The 14,012-nt window shown below is 43.7% G+C and overlaps 1 protein-coding gene and 1 pseudogene across 1 annotated transcript in view; both read right to left on the bottom strand.

Annotated features, from left to right (window-relative positions):
- LOC126103249 (otoferlin-like) overlaps positions 1-14,012 on the bottom strand; it is a 159,481-nt gene that overhangs the window by 105,214 nt on the left and 40,255 nt on the right. Inside the window, exon 5 of the mRNA XM_049912330.1 lies at positions 8,448-8,600. Coding sequence (XP_049768287.1) covers positions 8,448-8,600 — 153 coding nt within the window. The remainder of the gene's footprint in view (positions 1-8,447; positions 8,601-14,012) is intronic.
- Positions 9,778-9,895, bottom strand: LOC126105475 (5S ribosomal RNA; annotated as a pseudogene).

Raw genomic sequence — 14,012 nt, 5'->3', positions numbered from 1 at the left:
CACCCTTTATAGTAACTTCTAACTGTCTGTGGTGGAACAATACACGTGGGCCCGATACTAGACAAAGAGGCTCAGACTCACGGTCTTAACACGGTATGATCGTTCACTGAACCTTGTACGTACGTCCCTTAGGGTATCCGGGTTACATTTCTTGGTATGTGATGAACACTATAGCGGAATTTCTTCGTTATATAATACGGACAACAAATACGTCCGTTACTTCTAGATTTCCGAGTTTTCATTCGAGTTAATACTATCATTTTCTTTAAAAGTGTCTTCTTCAGATGGCCCATGTGCAGACCTTCTACATCTACATCTACATCTACATCCATACTCCGCAAGCCACCTGACGGTGTGTGGCGGAGGGTACCTTGAGAACGTCTATCGGTTTTCCCTTCTATTCCAGTCTCGTATTGTTCGTGGAAAGGAGGATTGTCGGTATGCCTCTGTGTGGGCTCTAATCTCTCTGATTTTATCCTCATGGTCTCTTCGCGAGATATACGTACGAGGGAGCAATATACTCCTTGACTCTTCGGTGAAGGTATGTTCTCGAAACTTTGACAAAAGCCCGTACCGAGCTACTGAGCGTCTCTCCTGCAGAGTCTTCTACTGGAGTTTATCTATCATCTCCGTAACGCCTTCGCGATTACCAAATGATCCTGTAACGAAGCGCGCCGCTCTCCGCTGGATCCTCTCTATATCTTCCATCAAACCTATCTGGTACGGATCCCACACTGCTGAGCAGTATCCAAGCAGTGGGCGAACAAGCGTACTGTAACCTACTTCCTTTGTTTTCGGATTGCATTTCCTTAGGATTCTTCCAATGAATCTCAGTCTGGCATCTGCTTTACCGACGATCAACATTATATGATCATTCCATTTTAAATCACTCCTAATGCATACTCCAAGATAATTTATGGTATTAACTGCTTCCAGTTGCTGACCTGCTATTTTGTAGCTAAATGATAAAGGATCTATCTTTCTGTGTATTCGCAGCACATTACACTTGTCTACATTCAGATTCAATTGCCATTCCCTGCACCATGCGTCAATTCGCTGCAGATCCTCCTGCATTTCAGTACAATTTTCCATTGTTACAACCTCTCGATACACCACAGCATCATCTGCAAAAAGCCTCAGTGAACTTCCGGTGTCATCCACCAGGTCATTTATGTATATTGTGAATAGCAACGGTCCTATGACACTCCCCTGCGGCACACCTGAAATCAATCTTACTTCGGAGGACTTCTCTCCATTGAGAATGACATGCTGCGTCCTGTTATCTAGGAACTCCTCAATCCAATCACACAATTGGTCTGATAGTCCATATGCTCTTACTTTGTTCATTAAACGACTGTGGGGAACTGTATCGAACGCCTTGCGGAAGTCAAGAAACACGGCGTCTACCTGTGAACCCGTGTCTATGGCCCTCTGAGTCTCGTGGACGAATAGCGCGAGCTGGGTTTCACATGACCGTCTTTTTCGAAACCCATGCTGATTCCTACAGAGTAGATTTCTAGTCTCCAGAAAAGTCATTATACTCGAACACAATACGTGTTCCAAAATTCTACAACTGATCGACGTTAGAGATACAGGGCTATAGTTCTGCACGTCTGTTCGACGTCCTTGGTAGCTCACTGTACCTATTCTTCTAGATAGCCCCCCTGCCGCCATTTATAATAGAGCTTCTTTCTCGTCCCTGCCAGTGATGTTTCTTTGCAAATCTGCTTCCGCAGCGTTATGAAACTACGAGTACCTTATGACGGTTTTCTTTTTCAAGCTACGATAGGTCGCAAAATTGAAAAGACAGTGAAAATCAAAAATGTTGCTGGCTGGTGTGGCCGAGCGGTTCTAGGCGCTTGATTCTGGAACCGCGCGACCGCTACGGTCGCAGGTTTGAATCCTTCCTCGGGCAAGGATGTATGTGATGTCCTTAGATTAGTTAGGTTTAAGTAGTTCTAAGTTCTACGGGACTGATGACCTCAGATTATAAGTCCCATATTGCTCAGAGCCATTTGAACCATCAAAAATTTTAGATATGACTTAGACAATTGTCGTAGCCATGTATAAACAGACTCATGCCCTCGTCGTAGAAGGCAGCCATATGCGCTTCTTGCCAGTTCCTCACGTTGGTCTGCAGGTCTTTGTTTGTGCCAAAATACTGTCCCCACAGTCAGCGGTTCATGTAAGCTAAGAAATGAAAATTAATGGGAATCAAGTTCGGGCTCTATGGTGGGCGATGAAAAACTTTCCATCGAGAACGCTGCAAGAGCGTCTTCGTTGCACCTGCGGCTGAATTGGCACAAAGCAGGAAACGCATGACAGTTTCATTAGCTGGGCTGCATGAAATTAGGCGAACCACTCAGCAGGCATTTCACACGTGGCGGGAGACACACATCTCGACGTGCTTACTGTGCACTCACAAGGGAACCTCCCCATCGCACCCCCCGCAGATTTAGTTATAAGTTAGCACAGTGGATAGGCCTTGAAAAACTGAACACAGATCAATCGAGAAAACAGGAAGAAGTAGTGTGGAACTATGGAAAAAATAAGCAAAATATACAAATTGAGTAGTCCATGCGCACGATAAGCAATATCAAGGACATCTGAGCTCAGGAGCGCCGTGGTTCCGTGGTTAGCGTGAGCAGCTATCGAACGAGAGGTCCTTGGTTCAAGACTACCTTCGAGGGAAACGTTTAACTTTTTATTTTCAGACAATTATTATTTGTCCGTCCGTCCGTCTGATGTGAGGTAACTGCGCAGTAGTATGGCGACGCTACACCTAAACCGAAAAATTTGAAAACGTTTAAAACATATGTTTTGACAGAGTACAGGGAAAACTGTGGAACTGTGAAACTGTTGCATTCATTTGTGCAGTTTATGTGACAAACTCTAATTTTTTCATCACTTTTTTGGGAGTGATTATCACATCCACAGGAAAACCTAAATCGGGCAAGGTAGAAGAATCTTTTTACCCATTCGCCAAGTGTACACGTTAGGTGGGTCGACAACATATTCCTGTCATGTGGCGCACGTGCCGTATAGCATATATCAGACGTGTTTTCCTGTGGAGGAATCGGTTGACCTATGACCTTGCGATCAAATGTTTTAGGTTCCCATTGGAGAGGCAGGTCTTTTCGTCTACTAATCGTACGCTTATGCTGTGCGGTCACAAAACACAGACACTGAACTTATTACGGTGAACAGAGACGTCAACAGATCATAACATTGCGAAAATAAAAGAAGTAAACTTTTCATTCAAGGTAAGACTTGAACCAAGGACCTCTCGCTCCACAGTTGCACACGCTAACCACGAGACCACCGCGCTCCTGAGTTCGGATGATCCTTGATGTTGCCTATCTTGCGCATGGGCTACTCAGTTTGTATATTTTGCTTATTTTTTCCACAGTTCCACACAACTTCTTCCTGTTTTCTCGATTGATCTGTGTTCAGTTTTTCAAGGCCTATCCACTGTGCCAACTTATAACTAAGTCTGAGGGGGGTGCGATGGGGAGGTTCCCTTGTCAGAACTGAAAAGTGCGACATGGCGGGATAGGCAGGTCGCAAAACATCTCCACAATGCTTCACTATATTTTCGTTGTCATTTTACTTTCGCGATCGATCGGAAGTTGAAACAACAATAGCCCTCGTATAAAGGAGCATACGGCTTGTCCAGTTCACAGCTTCACTGGCGTTCTCTAGCGAGACGATGAGGTCTGTGCTCGGCATACTGGAACCATACAGCAGGTGCAATATCGAGTAACAAAATTAACTCGGCTGCTACTTTAAAAAAATCTGGACATACTTTCACAAGCAAAACTTCGAAACACACAATATACATTTGATGTTAAGTTAATATTGTTTTTTAATAGCAATACCTTCTTTGTAGGTTACAGGCGTGGCGGGAACATCTTCGATGTCCGAATGGCGTACTGCTGTCATTGTCTTTCGAATCTCTCTCTTCACAGCAATCGCCGGTGGTTCCTCTACATCACGGCCTTTTTCCAGGCCCTGTTGGATCTCTGCTAGCTGCAAAAGACAATCAGTGCAATTCTGCATCTGACTAACTGTGGCCTGCGACAAATGATGTTCGGAATGAAACGCATCAGCTAACAAAACACAGGAAACTCAATAAAATCTGAAGAAGATCGTTCTTTACGGTTCAAACCGGTAATATAAAAATATACACACGATTGTATCAGGAAATAAAAATGATTTCAACGATGAAAGAAAATGAATGATTTTGGACGTAGGTTTTCACACAACAGGTTATATTGGTTTCTCGTTACGATTATCAGATTGGATAAAGTTATAGAGTGGGACTGTTGATGCACGATCAGATTCATAAACTTTTGTCCAGCACTTTTTATGGCATACTTGGACGTGGTAAGTTTTTCTGAAAAGAAGAAACCACACTCTCAAAGATATTGAGTAAAGAGGAGATGTCGCATGTTTTTCTATACTCGGTTATTGATAACTGAGAAATGTCCTTGATTTCAGGAGATCACACTTCTGTTGACAATAGACTAGTCTACGATGACTCACGCTACGTAGCTACATTCGATTTCACATAGTACCTACTGCCTGCATCGTTTCTTAAATGTATTTGTAGTGTGCATTTTTTTCTATTAAGATGTTTAATTATTGGAATTTCGTTTTGACAATGTGAATAGATAATTAACAATATTACCTCCTCTTTGAAGTTAGAAGACAGCAACATTTTGTTCTTGGTTGTGCTAGACGAGCACGGCTATACGGAACTAAATCTGTTTTCATACAGGGCCCACATTAATGTGACCATCGCCTCTGTTTGACGTCAACGCGCAATAAACACTCACAGACCGCAGGTGGCAACACTAGCAGAGGAGGGTATATAAATCATGTCGGAGTACAAGGAAGACATTGCAATCGTCGGTAATGCGGAAGCACAGTGATTTATCTGACGTCCGAAAGGCAATAATCATGGGCTTCCTGGCCTAGGGCGGCAGAATTTCCGATACGGCTAAGTTTGTAAACTGTTCGCCTAACGCCGGCCGGAGTGGCCGAGCGGTTCTAGGCGCTACAGTCTGGAACCGCGCGACCGCTACGGTCGCAGGTTCGAATCCTGCCTCGGGCATGGATGTGTGTGATGTCCTTACGTTAGTTAGGTTTAAATAGTTCTAAGTTCTACGGGACTGATGACCTCAGCAGTTAAGTCCCATAGTTCTCAGAGCCATTTGAACCATTTTTGTTCGCCTGATGCCGTGGTGAAAGTACAGCATACGGTGCATGGTAAAATGGCGCTATGCAGAACCGGCGCCGGGGCAACTGTGGTGCACCACGGGCCGTAGATAACGGCTGCGGAGATGTGTACGGGCGAATAGACAGTCAACTGTTGAGCAACTGACCACGCGGATGAACTAAGACGCTATCAACAGTGTCTCCTCAAGGGCCGATCAGCGCACATTACTGTGTATGCGATCCACAGCAAGTGCCTGGTTCATGCACCCATGCTTAGGTGGCCTTTCCAGATGAATCACGTTTTATGCACCATCAGACAGATGGCCATTGGATCGTCGGAAGGGCCCAGGACGGAGGAGAGAGCGTTGTGTTCTGGAGAATGTTTTCGTCCTTCTGGTAGGCACAATGGATCAACACAAGTATGCTTCCATCCTTGAGGATCATGTCCACCCCTACATGTAGTTTGTTTTTCCTCAGCACGATGGCATCTACCAGCAGGATAATGCAAAGTGTCACATAGTTCGCGATGTACGTGCGTGGTTCGAAGAGCACCAGAATGAGTTTACCATACTCCCCTTCCCCCCAAACTCCCGGATTTAAACACAATCGACTGGTTGTGGGACCACCTCGATCGGGTTGCTTGTGTCATGGATCCTCAATCGAGAAACTTAGCTCAGCTTGCCACAGCACTGGAGTCGGTATGGCTCCACATCCCTTCCAGAACCTCACTGATTCCCTTCCAGCACATCCACCCTGCAAAAGGTAGTTATTCAGGCTTTTGACAGGTTCTCACATTAATGTGACACGACAGCGTATTATTCGTGTGTGAACATATGCATTATTTTTTTAATTGGTAATTGTACATAATGTGCTTCAGTCTCATTTCTGTGATAGTATTTCAACGAATGATTGTATTCCAATGCAGACGGTTAGTCCTATTCTCGGCGTACAACTTTCATAGAGTCTCACCTGTTGTCTTACCATCAACGTAATTTATAAATAATAGAGACTCCTCACAACAAATGTCGGGCCCATCTGTCTAGCGGTAAACTACGTGAATGGGAACCGAAAGGTTGCGGGATCGAATTCCAGTCGGAACAATGACTTTTCAGCCTGGTTTTTAGCCTTCATTCACCTCTCAATGATATGGGCATCCACCAGAGACGGCACGTGATTCGGATTCCATGTTAAACTGTAGGTTCCCTTTCCCTGGTGGAATAAATGGGGTAGATCAGAAATACTCAAGTCGCCGATGTGGCATCCAGCTGGAATACTTGCACCAGGCCTTTGAGGCACGCGTAATTAGGGTAGGAGGTTCAAATTCTGTTACTTTGTGGTTTAGGGACGATATCAGTCCTGAAAGATTATGGAAAAGGCCAAAAATTGGTAAATTCATTCCTCAGTTTATTCTCCACTTTAGGCAAGATGCAATTAAATTGTTATAACAAACAGAAGCCAGTATTTGACATAAAAGTTAACATGGTAGAAACATAAATACAAAAAAGTGTTCATTATTTCGCCCCTTATAGAAATTCTCAAAAGTAAAATTAATTTAAATATATTTTTCCATTCTGATGTTGTCAAACACTTTCGCTATTATAAATCACATGAAGGCCATAAATGTATAATGTTTCCAAGTCCTTTCCCCCTTATAAACATCTGCCAGATATGAATTCGTTTGTCGATGTAGTTACAGAGCATGTTCGTGATAATAAACGAAGTATTTCGTGCAATGAATCTATTTCTATCCTCTTGCGTCTTCCCATATGAAGCAAATAAAATAATTTCTATAAACAGAAAATGAAATCAATTTTTAATAACAGTTCCAAATCTCTTCCTCGGAACGAAAATCGGAACTGCAAGGGGGACGAAATTACGAACATCCCCAGACTTGTTATGACGTCCGCTACAGCAACACAGGCCATACATTTGACTGTAATCAACACACACCAGATACTAAAATAGACGACTGAAATAAAGGCCAATATTTGAACACAATTCAGTACTCACAATAGAACTAAGAAGCTGTTTTTTGACTGCTGCGCTAGCTTCCTTCAACGTAAAAAGGTAAATTCCCTCGTTCATGGAAGCTAAACGTGCTGTACACAATAGGTTCTCTCAACAAAATAGTGATCTCAGGTCACGTATGAGCCGACAACTAAACATTTGTTACCAACTCCGGAAATCGGAAATTTGTAGTACGAAATTAGGAATAGGGACGATATGAGGGTCCCTTACTTTATATCAGAAACGAGTCTCGGTGTCTTGCGAGGATGGACACATCTTTAAAATCACTGAGTAACATACTAATTTAGAGTATACTTTATCGCAGTACAGCCACGAAAACCGTATCACGGGCCTAGTATTGTTGCAGCTGCGCCTCGGGTTGCCACTAATGTCGTGTGACTAGGGCCTCCCGTCGGATAGACCATTCGCCTGGTGCAAGTCTTTCGATTTGACGGCACTTCGGCGCGTCGATGGGGGTGAAATGATGATGATTAGGACAACACAATACCCAGTCCCTGAGCGGAGAAAATCTCCGACCCAGCCGGGAATCGAACCCGGGCCCTTAGGATTGACATTCCGTCGTGGTGACCACTCAGCTTCCGGGGGCGGACGGGTTGCCACTGAAAGCTATGAAATATGCTGCCTAGTCCAGGAGGCTCGGGTCCCGTTAGATTTTACTGTAGACCAGCGAGCGACGTGGCGCAATGTTAAGACACTAGACTCTCTATTGGGGAGAACGGTCGTTCAGATCTCCGCCTAGCCAGGCTAGATTTAAGATTTCTATGATTTCTGTAAGTCGTTCAAGGATAACTTCGGGATAGTTTCTTTAAAGGGCAAGGCAGATTTCCTTTCGCACCCTTTTCGAATCGAAGCTCGTGCTTCGCCTGTAAAGACATTGTTTTTAATGTCTGAGATTTCCCCTGTGAATCGAAGAACCGCACGCATGGAAGAGAGAAACAGTACCTACAATTTAACATTCTTGAATCTCCGAACGCCGTCTGAAGCCCTCTCACCATAGATAGCAATATCGATGTATTGTTTCGGAGGAAGCCAGAGTCACACTGGCAGTCATATCAGGAAGAACCGCGAAATGTAATTCTTTGCCAGGAATACTGAATAATATCCAGATACAACTGATCATTCAAGTGTGACAAAGACAGCGTTAGTTTCCCGGCATGCAGATCCCCGTTTACTGAACACAATCGTACACTGTTGTTTACCTGTTTATCTGTGAGATAAGGCGGAGGCGGCACGACGAAGTCGGCGAGGCTGTGCAGTGCGTGCACGCCGGCCAGCACCTCGCGGCCGAAGCTGCGGCAGTCGTGCACCTCCACCTGCAGCGGAGGCAGGTACTCCTCCTGCTCCGGCAGCTCCTGACGACAACCAAGTGTGGCGTCAAGACACTTCTGCTTCTGCAGCGTACCCTACGATACTACATAATACATTAACCTCTGTGATTACTGATACATCAACAGGCACACATGTGTCAATGAACTGTGTTACAACATCCTAACGAAGTCTGAATAACCGATCGAAGACTGACAGACCTACGTCTAGTTAAGTTATGTCCTTTATTTTCTGTCAGCGGACTGCATTAGTGAGCGTTAGACATACAGTTGTAATGGGGATACTAAGTATAGACAAACCTATACATACCAATAGAGACTACATTTAACCGAAAAAAAGTTGGCGTCGTATTGATGAAGCTGTTCTAAAGATCTCTGCATTATAGTGACTGAAACAGTTAAACAGGTTATCAATTCACACCGAGAAAGAGATACAGTTAGTGTTTTAAAATGGAACGATGCACACTTTTATCCGAAATGAGAATGTCATCGAGAGCTCTTGAAAAATGTACAGAGGTGCAATGATTGTCAAAGTTTGTCTGAAACATTTTTAAGATAAACTAAATGAACTCTTAGCGAAGAGATAACATGTCACCTCAACCCAGCTTGCGCCGCGTTAAACTGTATCCATCAAAGAAATATGCCACCCACTTAAAGAAATTACATTATTATCTTTGTAGAAAAACAAGTGAAGTAAGTGACGAGTACTGATTAAAGGACAGAATACTCATTCTGCTGCCCACTACTACATGCTAAATAATTTTTTACATTTTGTCGTGACGCCATTAGCAAAATTATGTGCATTTACTTTAGTTAATATTAGTTGTGCGCTTCAGTTTACACACTGACGGAAAAAAATCGCACCACCAAAAAATAATCAATGTAGAGCAATGAAATTTCGGAAATACATTTTTCCACATAACATATTTAAGCCTAAGTGATTAACATCGCATGATCACAGATTAATGTAAGTGGGAGATAAGCCATTGCAAATGGAAATAAGCACTCCATCGTCAGGCCACAAGTGGTCCATCGGGACCATCCGAACGCTGTGTCATCCTCAGTTGAGGATGCGGATAGGAGGGGCGTGTGGTGAGCACACCGCTCTCCCGGTCGTTATGATGGTTTTCTTTGACCGGAGCCGCTACTATTCGGTCGAGTAGCTCCTCAGTTGGCATCACGAGGATGACTGCATTCCTAAAAATGGCAACAGCTCATGGCGGCCCCGATGGTCACCCATCCAAGTGCCGGCCACGCCCGACAGCGCTTAACTTCGGTGATCTGACGGGAACCGGTGTATCCACTACGGCAAGACCGTTACCTGCAAATGGGAATGCTGGTACATTAATAAGCAGTGTAGACGCAAGAATGTTGAATGCAAGCATGCAAATGTGCATGTATTGTGTTGTACAGGTGCCACATGTCTATTTTTGGGATGGAGTCCTATCCCTGTTGCACTTGGTCTGTCAATTCGCAGACGGTTAATGCCGTTTATGGATGACATTGGAGTTATCGTTAGATGATGTCTAGCATGTGCTCCATTGGGGACAGATCTGGTGATCGAGCAGGCCAAGGTAACATGGCGACACTCTGTAGAACATGTTAGGCTACAACATCGGTAAATGGGCCAGCGTTATCGTGTTCGAAAACACCCTCTGTAATGCTGTTCATGAATGGCAGCGCAAAAGGTCGAACCACCAGATTATCGTACAATCTTGCAGTCAGTGTGCGTGCAATAAACACGGGAGCGCTGCTGGTGTCATACGGAATCGCATCCCAGAGCATACCTCCAGGGATAGGTCCAAGGTTTCTAGCACGGCAACAGGTTCGTTGCAGGTCCTCAACTGACTCCTCCTAAGCAACACATGGCCATCACTGGCACCGAGGGACAGCCAACTTTCATTAGAAAATACAACAGGCCTCCACCCTGCCATCCTGTGAGCTATCGCTTGACACCACTGAAGTCGCAAAGTCGGTGGTCTGGGGTCAGTGGAATGAAGGCTATGGGCGTGCGGGTCGGAGCTGTCCTTGAAACAATCGATTAGTAAGCCTTCGTTGTGTCACTGCGGTGCCAGCTGCTGTTCAGGTTGCTACGGCAGATGCAGTACGATGCGCCAGCGGCATATGCCGAACTCCACGTTCTTCCCTCTCAGTAGTGCCACTTGGTTGTCCAGAGACCGGCCTCCTTGCGACCGTACATTTTCGTGACCGCCACTGCTAGGAATCATATAAGGTGGCTGCATTTATACCAAGTCTTTTTGCAATAACGCAGAAGGTACATCCAGCTCCTCGTAGCCCTATGACACGACCTCGTTCAAACTCAGTGAGGTGCTGATAATGGTATTTTTGTCACTGTAAAAGCATTCTTGACTAACATCAACTCATCAGTCCAATCTCAAAGGTAACTAAGGCTACTAGCGCCACTTATGAGACTGGTGCGAAATTTGAATAGGCATCTTTCAGATGTAGAAATATGCCTACCAGCTTCAGTTTACGTCGCACAACCCTTTTCTTGGTGCTGCGGTTTTTTTTTCCATCAGTCATGATACTAGCGAAGTGCTCCGGCTTTACACGGGTATAACTAGGTATATACGACTGTATGATTCGCCTGATGTAGCGTTAACAAATTGTACTTACAGACCTTCTTCATCTGACAGTCTATGTATGAGTGAAAACTGTATCAAAATCACTACAGTAAATCCTGAGATTAGCATTCGTAGACAAACAGTAAAACGCAGCGGGAGACTTAAAGTTATCATTCTTCAGCCAATGTGCACGAAATATTTATAAATTATATATACATCGAAAAAGCAATGACGGAAAAATGAAGGTTCAACAGTGGGATTAAAATTCAAGGTGGAAGGATATCAGTGGTAATAATAGCTGATGATATTGCTATCCTCAGTGAACTCCCTCAACAACTTTCCGGCGTTTGTTCCGGGATATGTTGTGAGTATTCTGGTACAAGGAACCTGTAGCTCCAGTGGAACGGTACAGTGAAATAATGCAATGATCATTTATTCGGTTTGTTACCGCATTTGTCTCATGCTTCTGTGAAAATATCTGTAACATGCATTCATGTTCACGCACAATTCAGAACAGAGTGTAATGTAACAATCCTTACATCCCAAAACACAGAGATGTAGTTAACGTCGGTGCGGGAACAGCTCAGCATAACATGATGTCACTCTCTTCCATTGCATTCACTGCAGTCATACATGACGCGCACCCGTCCCATCTTTTCATCGGTAAAAGATCCATCCGACTAGGCATGAAAAGAAACCCGAGGCAGAACCGAGCAGTACCGAATGCAAGTTTGACATCAAAGAGAAAAGTGGCTATTCCTGTTGACAAAAGAAAGTGATGTGACCGAATGGAACACGTATGTTTCCAAGCAAGGAACACAACGCATAAGTCAACATTTGCAGTGTTGGGCCGACATATTCAGTGCAATACAGGTACAAAGATAAATTGGTGTAAGAAATTAAACAAAATCTAATTATTCTCTAACGCCTGGTGTAGCGTTAACAAATTGTACTTACAGACCTTCCTCATCTGACAGTCTATGTATGAGTGAAAACTGTATCAAAATCACTACAGTAAATCCTGAGATTAGCATTCGTAGACAAACAGCCTATTCAAATTTCGCTCCAGTCTCATATGAGTGGCGCTAGTAACCTTAGTTACCTTTGGGATTGGACTGATGAGTTGATGTTAGCCAAGATTGCTTTTACAGCGACAAAAATACCATTATCAGCACCTCACTGAGTTTGAACGAGGTCGTGTCATAGGGCTACGAGGAGCTGCATGTACCTTCTGCGTTATTGCAGATACCAGAGAGCACATGTTCCTTATATCAAAATAGCCCGAAAACATCCGTGAACGACCCCGAAATTTTCCCCGGTGCTGTTCTGGTTGAACAGTGACATGGCTTTTTGAAATGGCATGTCCGACTTACAAACTTCCATGATGACGAGAGATGTTCCTGACGTTCAGTAGTAAGCAAGTATGGGAACATCTCACTGTGGGAAAGTTTATTACGATATGTGCAGATGGTTGACGTCTTGAACTCATCACTTCTACAAGACGAGACGGCATGTGAGCGTCTGCGCCTGTTGTGCGGTGCCTCTTGTTCTCTGGCGCCATGTTTTGAATATGTTTTGAAGATAAGGAGAAAAGGGGGAAGCATCATGACTACGATGGATGCAGAGAAAAACGACTGTCGAATTGGCTGAAGTAAAACTTAGTTCTTGGCTTGCACAAGCTACATATGTATAAGACGATACATACATATACATATGTATATACATACATACATACATACATATGTACATATATACATATGTATATACATATGTATAAAACGATCTGTCAACCCGCTTAGTAAACGAGATTGTGTTCTTCTAAAAAAAGTGTTAACACATAAAGTTTAAAATTCAATATTTACGTCATTCAAGCAGCTTGGAGTACAGTTAACGCTCTCTTTCAGCACCCATCCACTCACAAAGAGAGGAAGTACTAGAAAATTGCAACGTTGACTGGAACTGAGTACCAAGCTCACCCAGCAAACACAGAAGGCTACCAAAACGATTATTATTAAATGAAGCTACGGATCACAAATATCAGAGAGTAACAGATCGCATGCAGGAAATGGAACACTGAAGCCATACCAAAAAGTCGCCCAGATACCATTCCACGGTTGTCGTGTATAAGGCAAAAAGTCTTTGGTATAATCAGTTATATGCGAGGTCCGTTACAGTGTAGCATTTTTGAAACATTAGATGTGTAAATGGATTACCCTGCATAAGTCTTAAGTAGTGGTAATATAAGGGAAAGAAATCACCCACAAAGCTATAGTGTTAATACTTTTCAGGTTTCATCCTCCTTCTAAAGGCATAATAATATTTTAGATATACATAATGCTGAAAACCGTGGCTAATGCCGTGTTTTCCTAGGAACAGGAATTCTGCGCCGCGTGAACAGGCCAGGGCCTTTTGCGACAGCGAGGACGCAAAACCTAAATAGCTTGCGTATTTATGATTTTCCAGAAATTGAAACCAACAGTACATTAACTATTCAGTCCACGTGTGCTTTCTGGGAAGAATGTTACTGTAACCTAAGTGCTCATATACAGTACAGTATTAATTGATTTAGTGCAAGAAAAGAATAGGAAACTTCTGGGTTTACTGAAAGTTAAACATGTAAAGGGCCTTGACGAATAGTATTACTTGCTCCAGATGTATTCGAAGCGCAAGTAGCAGTCAGCAATATGTTTTGACACTGCGTCAGTTAGTTCGTTTTCCTTGGATCTGAAAGGCACTTGTAGCTTATTAGCAAACTTTTTAGGCTCTTTTCACTCGAACTTTACCTGAAATGCAGCAGGTGCTTCTTTAGAATGTAACGCAGAATGCATTAGACACGCCCAGAACGAGTTGGCCT

The sequence above is a fragment of the Schistocerca cancellata genome, chromosome 1 (assembly GCF_023864275.1).
Source record: "Schistocerca cancellata isolate TAMUIC-IGC-003103 chromosome 1, iqSchCanc2.1, whole genome shotgun sequence".
Taxonomy (NCBI): Eukaryota; Metazoa; Arthropoda; class Insecta; order Orthoptera; family Acrididae; genus Schistocerca; species Schistocerca cancellata.
The sequence above is the reverse complement of the archived record's forward strand: the minus strand, read 5'-3'. Positions and strand labels throughout refer to the sequence as shown.